The 17853-nt window shown below is 43.1% G+C and overlaps 1 protein-coding gene across 3 annotated transcripts in view; it reads left to right on the top strand.

The window, feature by feature from the left end:
• The window catches only part of RREB1 (ras responsive element binding protein 1), a 62894-nt gene extending 45367 nt beyond the window's left edge, over nt 1-17527 (top strand). Inside the window, exons 8-10 of one of the 3 annotated variants that reach the window (XM_056854153.1) lie at nt 5506-5670; nt 10776-11525; nt 16959-17527. In XM_056854153.1, coding sequence (XP_056710131.1) covers nt 5506-5670; nt 10776-11525; nt 16959-17479 — 1436 coding nt within the window. In that variant the 3' untranslated portion in view covers nt 17480-17527. The remainder of the gene's footprint in view (nt 1-5505; nt 5671-10775; nt 11526-16958) is intronic. The other 2 variants (XM_056854152.1, XM_056854151.1) reach the window with 2 other exon arrangements.
• Nucleotides 17528-17853: the final 326 nt, after the last annotated feature.

Raw genomic sequence — 17853 nt, 5'->3', positions numbered from 1 at the left:
AAGTGAATTCTTAATTGTTATGAAAACCCACCATCCCATCTAGACTAGTTCTCTGTCCCCACGGGTGGTATATGTACCTCCAGTTGATAATCACTGTTCCTGCTCTGTGGAGAGGGCATCTTGAAAAGCTCAGGTGATTCTCGTCCATTGCTCGGGGAGGCAGGAACTAAATGTTTCCACTTCCTGTCTCCTGATGTGAATCCCCCGTAGCTGCCAGCTTTCCTCCTGCCTTTCTGGGCATTGTACCTGAACTGCTGCAATTAGAGTCCTCCTTATTCTACTCTAAAACTACTCTATTCAGATCTACTTTTCTACTGTCCTTCTACCTAATCTATTTCTGCTGCTATTCTCCAGCCTTCCTTAGCTGCATCTTAATCTTTGCCTTGGTCTGCTTTCTTCTCCGGAGAAGCTGAACCCCAAAATGGCCACCGCATCGACTTCTAGGTTACATTCAAAGTTCAAGGGGGGCACTGATTGGCCCAGCAGCAGGGCCCCTAAGTGAACTAAGGGTGTGCCTTAGAACCCTTAGCTGGAGTGTAAAGTGTTCCCTGAAGGCAGAACATCTGAACACCATTGTTCTAGTAGCTGGAGAGTTTTTGCTAGATATTAATTAAAATTTAATAGTATACATGCTTCAAGCATCGTAACCCAGGAGGTTGGTTTTTAACACATATTACCTTAATATACGTGTAAACCTTGAAACTGAAGCAAGCTAATTTCTTGTAAGAAGTTGTGCCATGCTCACACTAAGGCGCCTGTCAAACAGCCTCTGTAATCCATTTTAGCTGCTGGTTGCTAACGTATTTTTTGTGTCATTTCAGACACAACCAGTTTGGCTGCTGGCTGGCGGGGGGGACTTCTTCTGTTCTCTTCACTTTGGAATCACTGTAGTGTAGTGTTTTGAAATGTCTGTGACGCTTCTGAAAGTGCTCCCCACCCGCTTGCCGGTCGCTCGCCGCCTCCACCTGCAGGGAGGAGCCGCAGTGCCCCGCCTCCTCCTCCTCGAGAGCCGCACGCAAGGGGCCAAAGAGCCTCATGCGGCTCGCGAGCCGCGGTTTGCCGACCACTGTGCTAGACCAATATAGCCATTCAATGCTATATTGCCAGCATTCAAATGTCTGAATGTTGGCAATATAGCATTGAATGGCTATATTGGTCATATTGATCTAGTGCTATAACAGAGACCGTCCCCCCAAAAAAGCTGTAATAGAAGTGCTGCAGATGGGGGGAGGGGAAGCGGCACGATTTGAAATGGGCAGAGTGCTTCAGATATGGCTCAGAAACGGATTTAAAATGCTGTCTGAAAATGTCCACCACCGTGTTGCTTTACATGGAATCAGACCAGCAACGGTTAACAGCCGGTTTAAAATGACGATGTGAAAGGGGCCCATGTTTGTAATGGCCACTTCCTTCCTTTTTTAAGAATTGTGGGAAAACTCAGTTTCTCATGACCGATTGTAACCCTCCAATTAACCATGGGAAAATTAGTGACTTGAGAGAGGAAGCAGACGGCGGCCATTACTTACAAGTCTAAAATGTAAGTATTAAAAAAATTCTTCCGGGGATCTTTTTTCGAGGTAGAGCCCCCAAATTCACAGCGTAGCTTGAAGGGACTCTCCTTGCACGACCCCCAAAATTTGGTGAAGATTGGGTCAGGGGGTCTGATTTTTATGGGGTCCAGAAGGGGTCGCCCCCATCCATAGAGTCATTGCAAATTTCGCAATATTGGTCTATGGAGGAGGGGGGCGACTCCTTCCGAACCCCATAAAATTGGACCCCTGACCCAATCTTCACCAAACTTTGGGGGTTGTGCAAGGAGAGTCCCTTCAAGCTACACTGTGAACGTGGAGGCTCTACCTCAAAAAATGACCCCTCCCAGGGCTGAATGTTTTTGGGAAACCCGAAAACAAGCCAAATGCCCATATTTACCGGCATGAGCATTCGGCTTATTTCAGTTTTCCTGGACCCAAAAAACTGGACCCAATAAACTACTGGGGTTTTTTTTGCACACCCCTAATGTGGAATTGCCTGCTTGGTACACTGATGCACAAATATATGCACCATTTGCTGGCTCCAGAGATGAGGAGCAGATCTGTTTGGTGATATCTCATGGCACCATTATACCTGGGATTGCAAACTAGACCTAAGTAAAAATCGTAATGTTTTGGCCACAGGCAGGAAGTAGAAAATAATCTTGTTCAATCATTTGCAGACAAACAAATACAGACAAGCAACAGCTGTGTTCTAATACTATTCTTGACAGCCACTGTGGTGTTAGACTAGGATCCTGGAGACCTGGGTTCAAATTCCCACTCTGCCATGGAAGTTTGCCGGGCACTGTTGGACCAGTCATACACTTTTAGCCTTGTTTTAAGGGTAAAATGGGGAAGTCACAACCATGTACGCAGTTCTGAGCTCGTTGAAGGTAGGGGATATATATATATATTTTTAAGTAAACTTGATTTAAATTTTCAGGATTGGAGAACTTATTTTTAATTACACTTATAACTTATTTAAGGTATCTATAAATGTAACTAAGAGTTAATATTGGAAAAAATAAGTTTGAAATGTAGTCACCTTTAATGTTTTCAAGGAAGTGTATCAATTTAGAGGAATTTTGTAGACTGTTGGGTTTAATTTGTTTGTAGTGGCTTTCTTCAATATTAAGAGATGTTGAAAATTTACCCGGCTGTTCTGCTTCTCCTTCTGTAGTCAGTGTAGTATGACTCTTGTTTGTACAGAGAGGTATTTTTAAGAGGTAATAAAAGTGAAATAGGTATGCTAGTTGTCAGTGCAATTAAACGTCCATTTCTAGAAGAGGGTGCAGAATTTCAAATAACACAGAATTCTTTGTCAGACAGAATAAAAAGTTGACAAATATTTGCCTTAATTATTTGTTGTTTTAACATTGGTGATCCTCACTGGTCTCTCTCCTTCTTTCTCATCTGCACTAACCTCTTTCCATACTATCCAAAATATAAAAAGAACCCTGGAGCCACTGAGTGGTTGCAAAGTTGCTTCACAAAGTGTTAAAGTGTGTGAATTGACCTGCAATCTAACTGTGCAGAATTTCAACCTCAGCCAGCCAGCCCAGCCAGCTAATGACTAAGCAGCTTCTATGTCTGTGCTTGCTTCTGAAATGGCAAACTTTTAAAAAAATATCTGGGATGGGGAATGAAAGGGAAGTCCAGGCAGCAAAGAAGAAAAAAAGCTCAGCAGACAGAACCACATGACTGCCACACTTAAGAGATTCAGGCCTGTTTAAACAACACATGATCCTCCCTAATTCAGATTCAGATGTTAATTAGTGCAGAAGCCAACTTATGGAGGAAGATTAATGTGAGGGAAACATCTATAAAGCCTCCATTGTATTATGGGGAGGCAACAGCAGCCACCCTTGGCTTCCTATAGCAACCAATTCCTTCTTGCCCTTTCAACCATTTCTTATTCTTCCATCATGAAGAGTTTTTTTTTACAGATCCTGTTAAGTTGCATTTATGTTTTTTAATTATTTGACTTTCTGTGATTGCTTCCGATTTCTGTGTCTACCTCTTTAATCTTGTTGCGCTTGTCTTCTTTATTGAGTTTATTCAGACGTAATTCCTGCAAGAAGATCAAGCCAGGCCTCCAAACCTTTTAAAATCATTGTGTGTTTGGATTAGACATGGTCTCTAAGATTGCAGAATTTTTCTTGAAATAGCTGAAGTCCTATATTATTTATTTATTTATTTACAGCATGAGGGAAATGACCTGCTATTATTCCAGTTTGAGTTATTTTTAGCAGAGTAGTGCTACAATTATTCATCGGAGTCTACATTTTTGTGTTGATTCATATTGATTCATTCTGAACAGTGATAAATTTTCTGAACACCAATAGTCTGAAATGGCACCTTGCACAGTGAGTGCTGTAAAGTATTGCCGCATGGATCAGAAGCATCCTTCTGAATCTTCATTTATCGATTTGTTTTTTCTATGTATGTGCGGCCTTGATTTATTTATTTACCTATAAACTTGCCTTTCTCCTAACTTCTCAGAACATAGAATAGATTAAAATAAAGCAATATAAAAGTACCCTGTTCACAGCCAGAAGAGCTTCCATTTTTTGCTTGGAGCTGGATTGTCCCAGAAGCTCTACAGCCACCCCCCACGCACACACTCTTGATCTGGGCTGGCGAGGCATGGCCCGGCCCGACCAAGTGACATTTATTTCATATCCAGCCCTCGTAACAATTGAGTTCAACATTTCTGCTCTACAGAATAATTCTGTTTTACAGCCCTGCTGGAAAGCCAAAAGGGTAAAAATCCCTCCTGACCTCTTCTGGGAGGCTGACCCCCAAAAACGGGGTAGTTACTAAAAAGCCGAAGCCCGGGCTGCTGCAGAACATGCCCTCAGCAAAGGAGGCACAGACGCCCAACCTTGCTGGTAGGAGCAAAGCTGCCATATAGAACATGCAGTGGCACTTCCACTGCTCTCGAGGCAGTTTTACAGGTCAAACTAATTACCAATCATACAACAACAAAAAAGAGACGATCAAGCAAGTTTGGGTGGTGGGGGAAAGTGCTGTCAGGTTGCAGCTGACTTATGGTGACCCCGTAGGGTTTCTCGGCAAGAGAAGTTCAGAGGTGGTTTGCCATTGCTTGCCTCCACCTCACAACCCAGGTATTCCTTGGACGTTTCCCATCCAAGGTCTCCCATCTGACCCTGCTTAGCTTTGGAGATCAGGCTAGCCTGGGGTATCCAGGGCAGGATAACTGCTAAATAGTTTGTATACAAGTTACATTAAGTGCAGGTGGAAGGGACGTTGCAGGAGACTGTTCTGGGAGGAGAAGAGCCAGCTGATTGTTGGCCCCTACCAAGCAAAGGGAAAGGGGCCTCATGTTCTGATCTAGTCAGATGGAAAGGTGAATGAACCCAAGTGAATCCTAGCCACTGCCAGACATTCCTGGTGGTCACTAGGTACAACTTGTTAACTTTAGACTCTGGAATTGGTGGTCTTATGGAGCCCCATAAGAGGTTATCATACTATTCAGTCACCCGAATATGCAGTTATCTTTGGTTTCAACTGGTGGCATGGGGTTGAAAAAATATATAAATTGCGAGGGGGAGGATGTTTTGTGGAGGCTGTAGATATATTGCTGTTTGATAGAGTAGCTCAGTTTCCTCCCCTCAGTTGGGGTCATCTTAACTTTTTCCATTTTTAAATGGTAGTTCTGCTTTGCACCTGAGTAGTTTAGCTTGGATACCTTGTATTGGCAGATTCTAAGGCCAGTGTTTTTATGTTTAAATTAACTTGGACTGTAGCTATAATCCCAGGCACACTTACTGGGAAGTAAATCCCATTGAATACTGTAGGACTTAGTTCCAAGTAAATACGTCCAGGACTGAGCTGAAAATTAACACAGGTTGTGTAAAACAAGCATAGAGGAACACACGCTGGAGCTCCTTTGATGCCTTAGAAAGAGATAGATAAACGTGTTTTGTTTTTTCCCCCCTGCTCCATTCAGGTCAGAAGCCCTTCCCCTGTCAAAAATGTGATGCCTTCTTTTCCACCAAATCTAACTGTGAACGCCACCTCTTACGCAAACACGGGATTACCAGCTACTGTCTAAGAAGAAACGGGCTTATCCCCCAGTCTAAAGAAAGTGATCCTGGAGCTCATGATAGCACAGGTAGCTCTTTTAGGTTGTTCCGGAATTTAAGATGAGTTGTATTCCTTTTGCTTGGGGGCCCCTAGATAAATGAACGAGGCTTTAGCTGTCTTTCAAGGGACGTGAAGGGCAGATGTTAGAAGTTATGGAAGGATGACCTGTTTATGATAAATGCAGGCTTCCTATAAATGCAGTTTTCCTGTAAATCTAGAAGTATTGAAAGTGGCATGCTAGAAAGAGTATGTGGGCTGAACTCGATCCTGCCTGTGGTGTTCTCCTGAATCTGCTTTTCCCTGATCATTTTTCTCCACATAGAGGTCTGAGACTAGAAGTAACCCTTGCCAGGAGAGAGACAGCTGCAGCAAAGTGTTTGGCTCACCATACTTCCCTCCTGCCTATGCTGGATTTAAATGGCCCAGTCCTGCTTTATAGAAAATTGGTGCAACCCAAACTGTAAAGCATGGGTTGAGGTACCATAACATTTAGTTTGGTCTTGCGTTCAGAAAGAACAAATGGAGCAATCTTCTGTTGTTTCCAGTTTGGTAAAAAGGATAAGAAAATCATAGACTTTTATAGCCAGCAAGAGAGCTTTGACAATACATTGCCTGATAGTTCATAAAAAATCTAAAATTTGTGGTTGCAGTATGGGCTGGTTTAAGTTCATCCAATTATATCTGTGCCAGGAGACCTTTTTTCTCGGGTTGGTATAGTTGAAAAATCAGAACCAAAATGATACTAGGTAGGAATTTGTCCTCCTGAATGCAAAATTATCAAACGCCTCTTCCAAAAAGACTATAAAATTGTACATAGCACAGTATGGACTCTGAACTATATGTTCAGATTTTTTTTTGTAACTCAAATTAGTTTCAGTTTTACATCTTCATGGTTTAGAACCTGGCATTTACTGTAGTGTGCACAGCACATTCTGATTAGATTTCCCCCTTCCCCCAGAAGAATACTGCCCTCATAAAGGAAAATAGATTTGTAGTAATGTAGAGAATTTATGAATCCCCCCTTCTTCTGCAGTCAACTCAGAAGCTCATATGGTCCCATGCTGTGAAGTTCTGTAGACCCTGTACAGATGTATTTTGGATGGGTCTGCTTAGAAGTTACTATGCCCTTAGCTTTAGTGAGAGAAATATATTTTTCATGCTATTGTGCAGACAAAAGAGAAGAACTTTGCCATCTTGTTAAGATGTTTACAGCATCATTAAGCAGCGGTTGTTACAAGACTGATCTTTTACTGCATAGTGATATGCAGTGAAGGTTATGCACCTGAGATATCATGGCAGGGTTTGGATGATACGTGCTAGTACTGACAGAGGATAGTGCATCCTCTGTTCGCGCATCCTGTGCTGGTTTTGCGGGTGGGGGGAGCAGTTGTGCATCATCATGAGATGCTTGAGTTATATCTGGAGTGTGCAGATCTCTCTGCACAAAACATGCAGGAAGTATGAACAATCCCCCCCTTCCAAAAAAGAAGTCAAAATGTTCTTTTGAAAAGGATGTACAATATCCAGATTCTTTCATTTGTTTGTACAGCTTAGTTGTTCTTTCTTGGCATCAATCTACTGGCTCACCTACTTCCTGTTACTCTTACCATTGTGGAAGTAGTTGCTAAAGAACAGTACTGGAAGGATGAGAACCTAAAGCTTGTGATGTTCTGAAGTTTATCCCAGTGAAGTTTAATTTGGGGCCATTTTCATCCCAAGTGGCGTGCAGTTATTTTCAAACAACTTTTTCCAGCAAGGGCAGCTTCTGGCTACTGACAGGCTAATGCAGCAGCTGCCTTTTGGGTCCGGTTGCCCTGATAATTAAATGTTAATGTATGCTTAAGGCCTGAGATACTAAAAAAAGCAAAAATGGCAACTGTTGTTTTTCGTCACTAAAATATCCTGCACTCCTAATACGGGATGAATTTGGATTTTTTTTCTTTCATGGTTTTAGCTTAATTCTGCAAGTGTTACCTTCTTGTTTAAAATGAATTAAACGTGGCTTAATTACAGTTTGGAATGATCATGGAAAGAAGGAAAATGAATAAGACAGGTTTTTATTACAAAATGTGCCATTAGGGAAATGTTTTACCTTGCTTAATCAGCAGATATATGAATATATTTTTTCCATTTGTAAAAATGCAAACTTACTAAAGTGTTCCACCTAGTGGAAGATGTTGGAGATTGGCAGAGGGAAGTTGCTATTCTGCAGAGTTAGAGAGACTGTAGAGATGTACTTGAAAGCCATTGGTTAAGTTCTAGTTTCTAGTGTTTGTGAGCACAAAACTTAGAAGGAAATGGAATAAATGCTGCAGTAACCTGAAAAAATAACAATAAACAGGTGTTTTTCTTTCTGGATACCCATTTGTCTACCAATGCTACAGTGTGGGGCTTTTTTTGTTTCTTTTGCTTACCTTGGCAAATAGCTGTGGCTTACCTTTTTGATCTTGGGGAATTTATTACCTCAAGTTTAGTGGTCAAGGAGTCTTTTTGCATCGTCCTTACTGCTGTTTACCCCTTCTGGATTAGGTGACTGAAAGAATAAAAAGGGGATCTTTGGAGAGCCCTGTACAGATCATTGTAACTGTTAAGACTGTAGCTGTCTGTATGCCTGTGCTACATAACTGAATGTTACGCAAGTGTCAGTCGCTATTGCCTCTGTCTTGCAGATGAAAGTATTTCAGTTAGTCCTGCTCTGGGTTTTTAAGTCTGACTCAATCAGGAGAGGGGCTGTGGTTTGGCATGCAGAAGGTCCCAGGTTCAATCCCCAGCATCTCCAGTTAAAGGGACTAGCCACGTAGGTGATGTGAAAGACCTCTGCCTGAGACCCTGGAGAGCCACTGCCGGTCTGAATAGACAGTACTGACTTTGATGGACCAAGGGTCTGATTCAGTATAAGGCAGCTTCATGTGTGTTTATGTGTTCAACCAGGTTAAAATCTAAGGTTTTCAGAAGAGAGTGGAATTCCTGTGACCACCACACCCGGAAGAGTTCCTTCTTTAGGCGTGGAGAGAATATATACTTATAAGCAGACAGCATTTTTGTCCCAAGTGCCGTAAAAACACATCTACCAGTGCAGATACGTTGGCACGTATGGAAGCAAAATGGCAGGGGGAGATGAGGGTTGTACTTGTTCAGATATGTTTGGAGCCAGCCAAGCCCCAGTATGACTGTCAGAATCTCAGGGACTGGCCTTGGACTCAGCTGGTGGCTATACATGTCTTGGAGGAGATGATGGCCATAAGCCAGGCCGGTTGTACTCCCCCAGGCCACTGCCCCCAGCAGTGTGGCCAGTACGTCAGTTGCCCGGGCAGAGATCTGGTTCTGCTTGCCAAGCAAAAGGGTCTGGTGTGCCACTGTTGGCGTGCGTGCCAGGGGTTAAACTTTGCTTCCCAGTCTGACTGACTTTTACAATAACCAGCAGTGTGTTTAATACTACAGAAAAATATTCTGTAACTATCAAAGCTTACTAGATTATACGCTTGTAGGGACAATAAATGGCATTTTCTTTGTGCATTTATGAAGTCCCACCCTATCGTTAGAAGGTAGAGGTAGTACCCTATGCAAGCACCAGGTCATTACTAACCCATGGGGTGACATCACATCCCAATGTTTACTAGGCAGACTAGGTTACGGGGTGGTTTGCCATTGCCTTCCCCAGCTGTCTACACTTTACCCCCAGCAAGCTGGGTACTCATTTTACCAACCTCAGAAGGATGGAAGGCTGAGTCAACCTTGAGCCGGCTACCTGAAACCAACTTCCATCGGGATCAAACTCAGGTCATGAGCAGAACTTTTGTCTGCAGTACTGCAGCTTACCTGTCTATGCCACAGGGCTCCTCAGACACTATCTTTAGCATAATGTTTTTCAGTAGCTTATTTCTAGGTAGAAATTCAGTAGCTAGAATTCTGATTCAGTTTTCCAATATTGTCAAAATATGGTTTGTAGCACTCTAGTACATGTGACATGTCGTTCCCAGAGCAGGTAGTATGAGCAGGTAGTTGCAGGTTTGCATGGCCATCAGATCCCTTAGCAACATCCCAGAAAGCTTGGAACATGTGAAAGGTCATTTGTTCGTGGGCACAGGAAAAGTATTTGAAATGTCTAAGCAGCAGTGTCACATTTCTCTTATGTCAGTAGCTGGTTCTTGTTCGATTCTATTAAAATAAACATTAAGAAATGCATAATTTTTTGGCCTAGCAAATCAGAGAAATTCTTTTTCACTCATCCTTCTCTCCTTCAAGCCTTCTGCCCATGCTTGGTAATGGGAAGGGAGAGAAAGAGACTTTCAGCATACCGGGCATTGGAGCAAGTCAATTGTTGCTTTGAGGTGTTCCAGAGCTCAGAAACACAGCATGAGAAATCCGGTCTCCCTTCATCCACCCGGGGAGAGGGGAGGGGCAATTTCTAATATCATACTGGGCTTTGTAGCAGACAGAAAATGCTTATTCTAGCTCCCAAGCTCAGCAGCATGACCCCCCCCCCCAAAAAAAAACAACTAAAGAAAAGGGAATTGCCTTCTGGTGATGCTGACTAAGGACCCTGATCAGGGACACTTTTCCCCCTGGTGAGCTAATCTGTGAATGCCAGTCCTGTTCTTCCTCCAGTGAGTTCGCAAGGACATTTTATCCTCACCCTGCTGGATGATGCCTGGAGAAATTGATTTGGGTATCATAACTGAGCAAGGGACTTGAGCCAGAGTTCCCTGCAGACAGAATTCTAACTGCATATATATAAAGAGAAAAAATACCACTGTACACCTGAATGTAAAGAATTATATAATTTTCCAAAAAGGTGATTTATAATTTTAAATATCAACTTAGAATTTCCAAAACACTTCTGTCAACACAAAACAAACTGTACAGGGTTTCACGCTTTATCCTTGTTTCACATATCAGCTTCATCAGAAGTCTGTTGCTCTATATCTTGCCATTATAGGAGAATCTTGACTACTCCTTTGAGTCTGATTCAAATCCTGTTGCCAAGAAGTGTTGACAGAAGTGTTTATATATGTGTGCTTTGGGTACCACTTCCCTATTGAATTCTGCAGAATTCTAACTACAGCACCCAAAGCTTTAAACTGGGATTTGTCCCACCGTAACGGGTTTCCTCTGTTTTTCTTCTTCTGGCAGACAGTCAATCAGACCTGGAGAACGCAAGTGCAGGAAGTGAAGCGCTGGACTTGACCTCTGGAGAAAGAGACCAGCCGGAGGAGGCTGCTGAGCTTCTCGAACCTGAAGGCACTCCCGACGAGGAGGACAAAGTTGACTCATCCCAAGGAGAGGAAGATGCACAAATGAAGATAAGCGAGGATGAAGAAGGGCTGGACGAAGACTCTGCCAGCAACAGAAGCCTGGACCTCAATTTTGCTAGCAAGCTGATGGACTTCAAGCTGGCTGAGAGTGACCAGAGCACAGGCAGTAGTGTTCAGGCAGAACAGAGATATGCCTGCAACGTCTGTGGGAAATCGTTCAAATTTGCTGGCACGCTCAGCCGGCACAAAAAGGCCCATGCGCAGGAAGAAAGGAAAGATGAAAAAAGCAGTGAGGACGAAAGCAAAAGCGTTCAGGATGGAGCCCAGGCACATGGTACAGCGGACCTTTCTCCTGAGCAGGAAGAGCCCTCAGGTGACATAAAGGTAGCTGAATCTCCCACAGACGGCGAGGCTACGGGAAAAGAGAACGAAGAGAGTGAAAGCATCTCTGAGGGAGAGAGCACGGAGAGGAAGTCTTCTGAGAAGAGTGACGACGACAGAAAGCCAAAAGCTAATGGTGCGGCAAAGAATGAGTCCAAGGCCGACAAAAGAAAGAAGGTCTGCACAATTTGCAACAAGAGATTTTGGTCTCTGCAAGACTTGACAAGGCACATGAGGTCCCACACAGGTAAGAAGTTGCGATATGAGGCTGAACGTGTCATTGGCAGAGAGGGAAAGAGGCCTTGTGTCTTCCGTTATGTGCTTCCTAATGCATAGATGTGCCCCCAGATTTCAGATGAAGTCTTCATAACTGTGTGGAATGGATTGGAGAGGGAGGGCAGCAGTTTTTTAAAAACAAAGCTAATGACTGGAGTGCACTTTTTTATTTGTGGAATTTATTTTGTCTATGTCACATAAGGAAACACATGGTTGCCTGGAGTCCAATAGGACACACCTGCTGGCTGCCACTTAGCTGTTTGGTTCATGCCCTTGGCATCTGTTTATAGATTAAGGAGCAATACCTTGCTGAACTTTCTGCACGTTGGGTATGGGAAGAGTGCAATTATTGCCAGTTGCCCCGCAATACTCTCCTTCTCCTGAAAAGTGATGCTTTATGATAGGATAATGCTCAGTTATTTCTTTCAAAGTTATTTTCCTTTTTTGAACTGCTGCATAGTTCTACCTGTTGTGGGTTTCCGCATAGTCTGGAGAGGAGGGTGGGGAGTTGCGTCAGAATAACTGAGGAGGTGAATTATTGGGGGAGCCCTTAATATTCTACACAAATAGAACGTTCATTTATTCGGCCATGCCGTACTTGCCCAGATACCTTCAACCATGGTTATAGGCAGTGCCTGTCAACCAGCAGTAGGGTTGTGATAGCGATACGGGGGGTATGATGCCGGCTTCAGCACCATGTCACTTCTGGTTAAAAAAATCCAAAAACCCAGAAGAGGCACAGCTTGGCATGTGAGGCTACTGTTCTCTCCCCCCCCCCCGGGCAACAGGAATGGGTGGTGGGGAATCCCCTGCCCCCACTGGTTGAATGGGACCCCTGGTTACATGACTGTTGCATTGACTGGCAACTAAAGGCGTCTTCTGAGAAGCTGCTCAGATCCACCGAAGAAGTTGTCCCTCTGAGTGTTCTCTCACACTTATTTTTGTTTTGGGGAGACTAGAGATTTCCATAAATTTTGAAGCTACAGAGAGAAAACATTTTTTCCATTTTTTGGGTGGGGAAACTGACATTTTGGGGAAGATTGAAATACATGCAATGCTTGTTTCTTCTCAGGCCTAAACTACTTTTATTGATAGAACATTTTTAATAATTTAGCAAATAGTCTTTTCTGGCATATTTATGGAATGTACAAGCATAAATATCTTCATTTTCTATAAGACAAATTGCAAGTATACCTAGTATTTCAGAAACAGTTGCAAACTGCTGCTGCACCCTTTGTTTCTATAGCACATGCATTTTCAATTTTAGCATCTGATAGGTCGGAAAAATAAGTTGGAAGGTAAGAAATAAATTCTATTCAGAGATTCTGCCCACAGTAGGTAGACGGTAAGCTAAACTTTGCAACATTGAAAATATTGAGCTCTTGACTATTTTATTAATAAAAACGTTACAGCATATTTTAACCAAAATTTACATTTGAACAAAAACTGTAAACAAAAAAAAACCCTTGACAATATTGTATGTGTCTACAGCAGGGGTGGGGAACGTCAGGCCTGGGGGCCGTATAAGGCCCGCGGAATCATTTGGGCTGGCCTTTCCTGGGTCTTGGCACATCTCTAGCTCAGAAGGATGTAAGACTGGTGATCCGCCCCCTCCCGCAGACAGGAATAGCCTCTATTCAAGGCAGATGTGAGGATGTTTTGCCAAGAAAAGGAACCTTTTTCCCCCTTGCAGAAGAGACATTAGCTATGGAGCTTCTAGGACCACCCAAGAAACTGTGTTAACCCTTTCCCACCCAGACCGTGGAGAAACGTATTCCCTCTGTACTACAAGAGGGTTGGGGGCGGAAGTGGTGACAATGGAGGGGTTAAAGGGGGCAGGGCCAGAATGCTCGGGGGGGAGGTGAGTTTTTAGCCAGTGTGTCCTCATTTCATCCCTGCAGGCGGAGGTAGCAGGAGCCAGCTGTAGAATTCGGCCCTGACCAGGCAGAGCAGGAGCAACTCCAGCGTGTGGCTGGACAGCTACACCCGGCTAGTGCAACAGACCATCCTGTGCCACCAGTTGGATGCCTGCCTGCTTGCCCGCGTGTGGGGGGGGGGGTCATCTGGAGCAGCTGCCTGCTTGGGGCTTGGTCGGCTAATTTTTAAGTTGATAACTTTGTATGGCCCGCGAATGATGTTATAAATATCCAAATGGCCCTTGGTGGAAAAAAGGTTCCCCGCCCCTGGTCTACAGCAAGGGTCCCAAATGTAGTGCCCATGGGTGTCATGGCGGCTATGGACAGCTTTCCTGGAGTCCTCCAGGTGCTTTTAGAAAGTGGGTGGGGCTAGGTAGGGCTTTTGCCTAGCATGGCTTCTAATTGGCTGTGCAGATTAAAAGGCATCCTGTTAAACACAGCTTTGGCCTACAGTGTTGAAGAGGTACTTTTGTGATTGTTTCCACCTCCTGTGGCAGCCATTTGTGTTTGTGCCCACTTCCCTGAATTCCAAAGGTGTCTGCAGGCTTAACAAGATTGGGAACCTCTGGTCTATAGTACAGAAGTGTTTTTTTCTTCCAGTGCTCCTTAGATTTTTCCATTGGAAAGAATTTCCTTTGGAGAAATTTCCATTTCCATTGGAAAAGTTTCCACTGGAAAAATCTCAAACCTTTTGCTGTATATTTGGAATGAGTGAAATTCTTTGTAGGATGTTTTTTCCTCACTCACATGGGGCACCTTATATGGAATCAGACCATTGATCCATCAAGGTCAATATATATTTATTTATTTGAAACATTTATTAGCTGCCTTTCTTCCTTGCAGAACTCAAGGCAGCTTACAATATAGATAGAATAATTATAAAAACACAATAAAAACGATATGAACAAAACAATTATAAAAACACATAAAAAGTCACAATTTAAAAAATCCAATTAGGACTGGCAATAAGTAAAAACTAAATCAAATGCAGTTCTAAATAAAACTGTCTTCAACTGCCTCCGGAAGTTCGACAGTGAAGGGCCAGATACACCTCCCTGGGGAGGTTGTTCCATAAACCAGCGCTGTCTTCCTGGAGTGGCAGCAGCTCTCCAGTGTCTCTGGTAGAGGTCTGTCATATTGCCTACTACGTGATCCTTTTAGCTGGCGATGCTGGGAATTGAAGCAGGGACCTTTTGCATGCCAAGCAGATGCTCTACCACTGAGCCACAGATCCTCCTCAAAAGAGAAAACATTTCAAAACAAGAGAATGTTTTGTAGGATTTCTTCCCCTCAGTACTTCCCTATTTTTTCCATTGGAAAAAATGGAAAAGTCTGAGGACTTCTTCATGCTATACATTTTGAGTGTGACTTTGGCTTAAGAAGCATTTTACTCATCCTGTAACAGAAAATATTTCACAAGAGTTTTTTTTCCACTGCGCCCCCCAAATTTCTAATTTTTTCCATTGTAAAAATGTGTGTGGGGGGGTGTCCTTGAGCAGAGGAACTAGAAAAACATCTGTGTGTGTGTTCTTTAATTTTTCCAGTTTTTTCTAGGCCTTCATATCTCTAAGGGAGAGACAGTATATTGTCTGTCATTACCTCTTCTCCCTTTCATCTTTATTTCCCCCTTTTTAAAAAAGTGTCTTACTCTAGCAGAGCACACTTATCAGGGCATAAAGGAGATTGGACAGGAAATGCTGATTCATGAACTGCATGTTTCCAGAGCTGTGCTGTGCCAATTGGAAAATTTTACAATTTTTAGAGGAAGGAGCTTTATTTGGGCTGCAGAGGGAAACTGCTAGGTCATTGCAGTTGGTTGAATTGTGTAAGATTTGACTGAGGTTTCTGCAGAAAGCATGCTTTTAACAGCAAGGCAAATGGCAGTATATCTCATAAATCATTCCTTCTTGCAGGCCCTGTGTCAAACTAGTGAGGATATAATTCTTGTTGAAAGCAACTATATCTGTTTGCAAACTCAAAGGAAAAATCTTTTACAGTACTGATTTTACAGTCCACGAGGCATTGAATTAAAGCACTAAATAAGGAGATTTTCTGGAGGGAAATTGATTGTACCAATTTTCCCCAAGAACCTGAATAATGACCATTGACAATTGGTTGTGACTAGGTTATGCTTTGAGATACTGAAATGTCTATTCAAAACCATTGGCTTAGTGGTGAATGTGTTGTGGAAGATTTTTCAGTTTAGAAAAAAATACGGCTAAGTGGAGACATCAGAGGTTTATAAAATTATATATGGGGGGCGGGATGTGGACAAAGTGCTTTGTCTCCCTCTCCCATAATACTAAAACTCAAGATCACTCAATGAAATTGATGGGCAACAGATTCAGGACAGACAAAAGGAAAGATTTAAAACCGTGGATTTCAGTGCCTATAGATGTAGTGATAGCCATAAGCGCAGGTCGTTTTAAAATGGTGTTAGACAGTTGGCTGCTAGCCATGGTGACTAAAGAAACCTCCATATTCAGAGGCAGTAAGCTTTTTAATACTGGTGTAATAAGGCAACATAAGGAGAAAGTCTCTGTGCTTTATTTGTTGGACCTCTAGGGGAACTGGTTGGCACTGTGTGAAACAGGTTGTTGCTATAGGTGGACCATGGGTCTGATCCTGCAGGGATCTTACGTTCACACTCAAAGACTATTGTCACGTGGAGTTGTGTGTTATTGGTGGGGAAGGGCTCAGCAGACAGGGCAGCAGACCATCATTTGGCTAGTGTTGGATAGCTGTTAATAATGGAGAGAGGGTGGGGAGGAGCAGTGTGCATATGAATAGGGTATGTATATGACACACAACCAGCAAACACAAGGAATGTACTAAAAAACTACAGATCTAAAAATGTACACAACTCTCCGCTGGTGTATTAACCCTTGTGACTGTAGATTCCATTCCAAGCAACTTGCATTATGGATAAATGTATAATATGGAAGCATAAGAATTTATTTGGATGTCTTAATAACGAGCTCGTTATGATTCAGCCAGAATGAAGCGCTTTTGAATGGAATCCATTTCATAGGAAGGGATTTAAGGTAGTGAGACTTAACTGGAACGGAAATGCTATTAAGTGCCATCTAGATCTGACAGCAGGACAACTGGTATGTTAGAATGTAGATCCTGTGAAATATGATGATGATGAAGAAGAGATGGTTTTTATATGCCGACTTTCTCTACCACTTAAGGAAGAATCGAACCGGCTTACAATCACCTTCCCTTCCCCTCCCCACAACAGACACCCTGTGAGGTAGGTGGGGCTGAGAGAGCTCTAAGAGAGCTGTGACTATCCCAAGGTCACCCAGCTGGCTTCATGTGGAGGAGAGGGGAATCAAACACGGTTCTCCAGATTAGAGTCCACCAGATTAGTCACTTTAAATTTGTTATATAGCTAGTCTGCACATTTATTTATTAAAAAAACTGGCATCTTAAAAGGGGGAGATGAGGGATCTATAACATCTATTTATTTATCTTTGTCATAGGGGAGCGACCTTACACATGTCAAACCTGCGAACGGACCTTTACTCTGAAGCACAGCTTGGTTCGCCATCAGCGTATACATCAGAAGGTAAAGAATGCCCGGCATCATGGGAAGGAGAGTGACCGCGAGGACACCCGCTCCAGGGGTGACGAGGACAGCGAAAACGAGTCTCTCCATAGCAGCACCAACCCCATCTCTGAAAATGAGTGCGAGTCGCTTGTGGTGCCTGGTAGCCATTCCCCCATTACTAGAAGCCGGAAAGAGAACCTTGCTACCGCTGCAAAGGATTTCATTTGCAAGGACGAAAGGCTTAATGTCAGAACAACTGGCCCTGGTTTTGCAGAGTCTAACAAGAATGCACAGAAGCAAACGGCGAAAGAGCAGGAGTCTCGAGGGAACGGCGACCACGAGAGCTCATCGGGATACATACAGGATTTGCTGGAGATGCACAACAAAAAATCTTCCATGAGTCACATTCTTGCCTCTGCAGAAAGCGCTCCTCAGCTCTTGGGAGTTGAGTGACAGTTATGGCGTCATCCGCACCCCAGCAAACTGATCCGGCTCACAGAATAAAATTGATGGAGCAAGGTTTTTTTTTAATCCCTCAATGCTGAGTCAACCTGCACTTGTGGTGCAGGATGTTGTGGGGGTGGGGGGAAGAGGGTGGGTGGCAGTCTGGATTCAGTGCCATAAGCCTTTCTATATAAATAATGCAAAAGACTACAGTTATATACTGATATGAGTGCCTTACTACTTTATTAGGTCTTTTGGTATCATAGATTTTTTTAAAAAAGCAAAAAAGGTGATTTTTTTTAAAAAAATATTTTAATGAAACTATTTGGAGAGGATCTTTTTCATTTAAGCATTAATGTTACCTTTTTTTGTATTGAGGTGTG

This window comes from Euleptes europaea, chromosome 8 (assembly GCF_029931775.1).
Source record: "Euleptes europaea isolate rEulEur1 chromosome 8, rEulEur1.hap1, whole genome shotgun sequence".
NCBI classification, from domain to species: Eukaryota; Metazoa; Chordata; class Lepidosauria; order Squamata; family Sphaerodactylidae; genus Euleptes; species Euleptes europaea.
This window is presented reverse-complemented; position numbering and strand designations above follow the sequence as displayed.